Genomic DNA, 2,967 nt, shown 5'->3' on the forward strand with positions numbered 1-2,967 from the left:
AATTTTACAATATGTAATAAGAATATTCAGTTTTTCAAAGAGATCAGATTTTTACCTGACAAGAATCATGACCCCCAGAATCATGACCAGCGCATAAAAATATTTCAGGAATAAACTCATGTCGGCCAGCTCGCAAAAACATCATTTTACATCGATCATTGCTAACGATTGGAACTTGAACCTCTTGTAGCACACTTGGTAATGTACCTCCCTCTGATAAACGCCCCCAACCAGTTACTAGATATAGAAATATTAACATACAAGTTTTTTTTATAATAAATCATATGATTCAAATGAATCTATAACAACACATTTCTTTAATAATACATAATTCGTTTTTTATATAGAAATTGGGTACAATAAATGTGAGTAATTTTATTAAATAGGAAAATTGTCCATTGCATAATTCTCCATTTTCGTTTCATATATCTCGTATGGTTAATTGGTTATCCTCTTCCAACCAGTGCATTTGCTGATGAGAACGAATCGATACAACAATTCTGTGTTCAATTTCCGACCGTTGACCGATGACGCAATAACTTAGCTGTCAGTAATCCGATCCTTATGAAACTTGGACATGATATCAGTGGGGCAAGTACCTTTCTAACGTATATAATATCCAGTAGGTGGCGCCACTGATATCTATTATTTTTAAAAAGTTCCGGAACTTTTGGAATGGAGGGTGTAAAACCACGAAAAAATCCAATTAGGATGGTTGGTAAAACCATCCTATAAAATTTGATTTAAAAAAACTATCACTAGAAAAGAAATAATGGACGAACGAAAAACGTACAATGACGGAACAGACCCACAACAACTTGGTCTCGATTAATTTTTCATCCTCAACCCAGGAAGGGTCATTCTTCACACTTCGCGTGGGCGGAAAAGTTATATATAATGTGTAAATATTTTAAAAATGTATATGTGAAATGGTGTAAAATGGCAAAAAAAGAAAATTTTATAACTCTTCACTTTGAAAGGTCAACCCAAATATTATTTTAAAATCCAAAAAAAACCTTTATGCGATTTATATGCCCTTGTATGTAATTTCTTACCTGTGGCATTTCGACCAATAAGTAGGTCATCTGTTGCTGGCAAACAAATTGGCGCAATATGTGGTGCAAATTCAAGAGAAGAATCCAATTGAACCAGTGCCAGATCAAATTCATATGTGAAAAAATTGTATTTAGGATGTACAACTTTTCGAGCAACAGCTCGTTCAACGTATGGAAATTCTTCTTGAATATGTGAGAAATCATATTCACCCACACGGATTCTAATTTGTGATGTCAGTAAACTGAAAGAGTGAATTTTAATTTTAATAAAATATTTGTTTGATATTTCAAAGAGTATTAAAATCTTACTCATCTACGCAGTGCCCTGCGGTTGCAATCCAATTTTCGTTGATAATCGCGCCACCACAGCGATGTGTACTTGAAAATCCGAAGAACGATGTTCTTCGAACTGATACTTGCCAAGGCCATCGTCCAAAAGGGGCGTTTTTACCACCAACTATGCGTGTTTCCGGTCTGCCTATCATTGATATACCACATTCTGGCCATTTAAAATACAAATGATGAAAAAAGGTTAGAAAGTGTGGTACGAAAATATAAAATTTTCGAAAACGCGATTATAGTTTTTTTTTTAAATGTGGGATTAAAAAACCTGTATTTTTAGCTGCTGATAGTGTATCTCGCTTTGGTTTTTCTACATGTTCTTCTTCTGAAATTCGAGATATGTATTATATTTATATTTGCAATATTAGTTGTTTTGCACTAATTAATATTAAATATTTAACTACAACTTTCAACTAAAAAACAAATCAATTTATAAGAAGTATATCTTCAATTCGTATTTAAATTGGTTGACTCCAGATGAAATTTCGTCTACTGGACGTCAGAAATAAGATACCGGTGTAATTTAAGATTTGAGAAATATCAAATCTTTGGAAAATGACATTTTATACTAATATAAATATACCGAAATGAACATTAATCATAACGATGTATAGTCGTTGACAAAACAATGTTCCTACTATGAAAATCACAGATGTATATGACACTGTAATACACGCTGCGTTCTATAATCGCTATAATCTATATGCTATGACTGTATTTGTGTTCTGATTATTGGAAATGAAATGTTATGCACAAAAACACGTTTTATTTCTCATTTGTATTAGTTCATCTGATTGCGTATATACAAATTATGAATTCCATGAGTTTCAAGTTATCCATTTGGTGCCTCAAAATTTTAAGCATTGCATTGGTTCAGTGGTTACGCTTACGGTGCATGACACTGAAAGTCTCAGGTTCGATTCCGTGTGAAAACAATTTTTTTTTCTTTCATATTTTTTTCTTATTTTTTTTTATTTCATAGTTTTTTTGCATTGCTCCATTTTTTATGAGTGGAAGAAACAAGAAAAAAAATGAAAGATAAATATTTTTTTTTTGATTCTTCCATTCATAATAAATAGAGCAATTCGAAAAAATATAACAAAAATTAAAATAAAAAGGGATCCTAAAATTTTTTTCTCATCATTCTGAACAACTTTGTAGTACATTATTTTTTGATCCGATGAACTTTTGAAAAATTGGGGGCACTTCCACCCCCCCTGGGGAAAAATTCAAAATTCTGCTCAGATAGAAATTTTGTATCTTTTATCTCCAACATACTCCCCAAAGGGTTTTTCAAAATTCCCACCCCCTGGAAAACCCGATTATATGAGATACCCTGCATTTTGCTGCGCAATAAAGATTTTACTAATGTATTTCACCATCGCTTTGATTTTTGTGTCGCTTTTTGGCACCATATAATTTCAAATGTTTCCTTGGTTACGCATAACAGTGAAAGACCCAGGTTCGATTCTGTGTGAAAACAAAATATTTTTTCTCTTTTTATTTTAATTTTTGTTATATTTTTTCGAATTGCTCTATTTATTATGAATGGAAGAATCAAGAAAAAAAA

The 2,967-nt window shown here is 31.9% G+C and overlaps 1 protein-coding gene across 1 annotated transcript; it reads right to left on the reverse strand.

Annotated features, from left to right (window-relative positions):
- Positions 1 to 55: 55 nt before the first annotated feature.
- Positions 56 to 1,770, reverse strand: LOC116351300 (serine proteinase stubble-like; the record flags this gene model as incomplete). The annotated part of the gene is made up of 4 exons (XM_031783385.1): positions 1,666 to 1,770; positions 1,365 to 1,554; positions 1,056 to 1,297; positions 56 to 237 (listed from the first exon to the last, which is right to left on the reverse strand). Coding segments are annotated over exons 2-4 (600 nt in total), but the record flags the coding sequence as incomplete, so codon positions are not given.
- Between the last annotated feature and the right edge of the window lie 1,197 nt (positions 1,771 to 2,967).

Source organism: Contarinia nasturtii, unplaced genomic scaffold (genome assembly GCF_009176525.2).
Source record: "Contarinia nasturtii isolate CC-2019 unplaced genomic scaffold, AAFC_CNas_1.1 Cnas_scaffold_5175, whole genome shotgun sequence".
NCBI lineage: Eukaryota > Metazoa > Arthropoda > Insecta > Diptera > Cecidomyiidae > Contarinia > Contarinia nasturtii.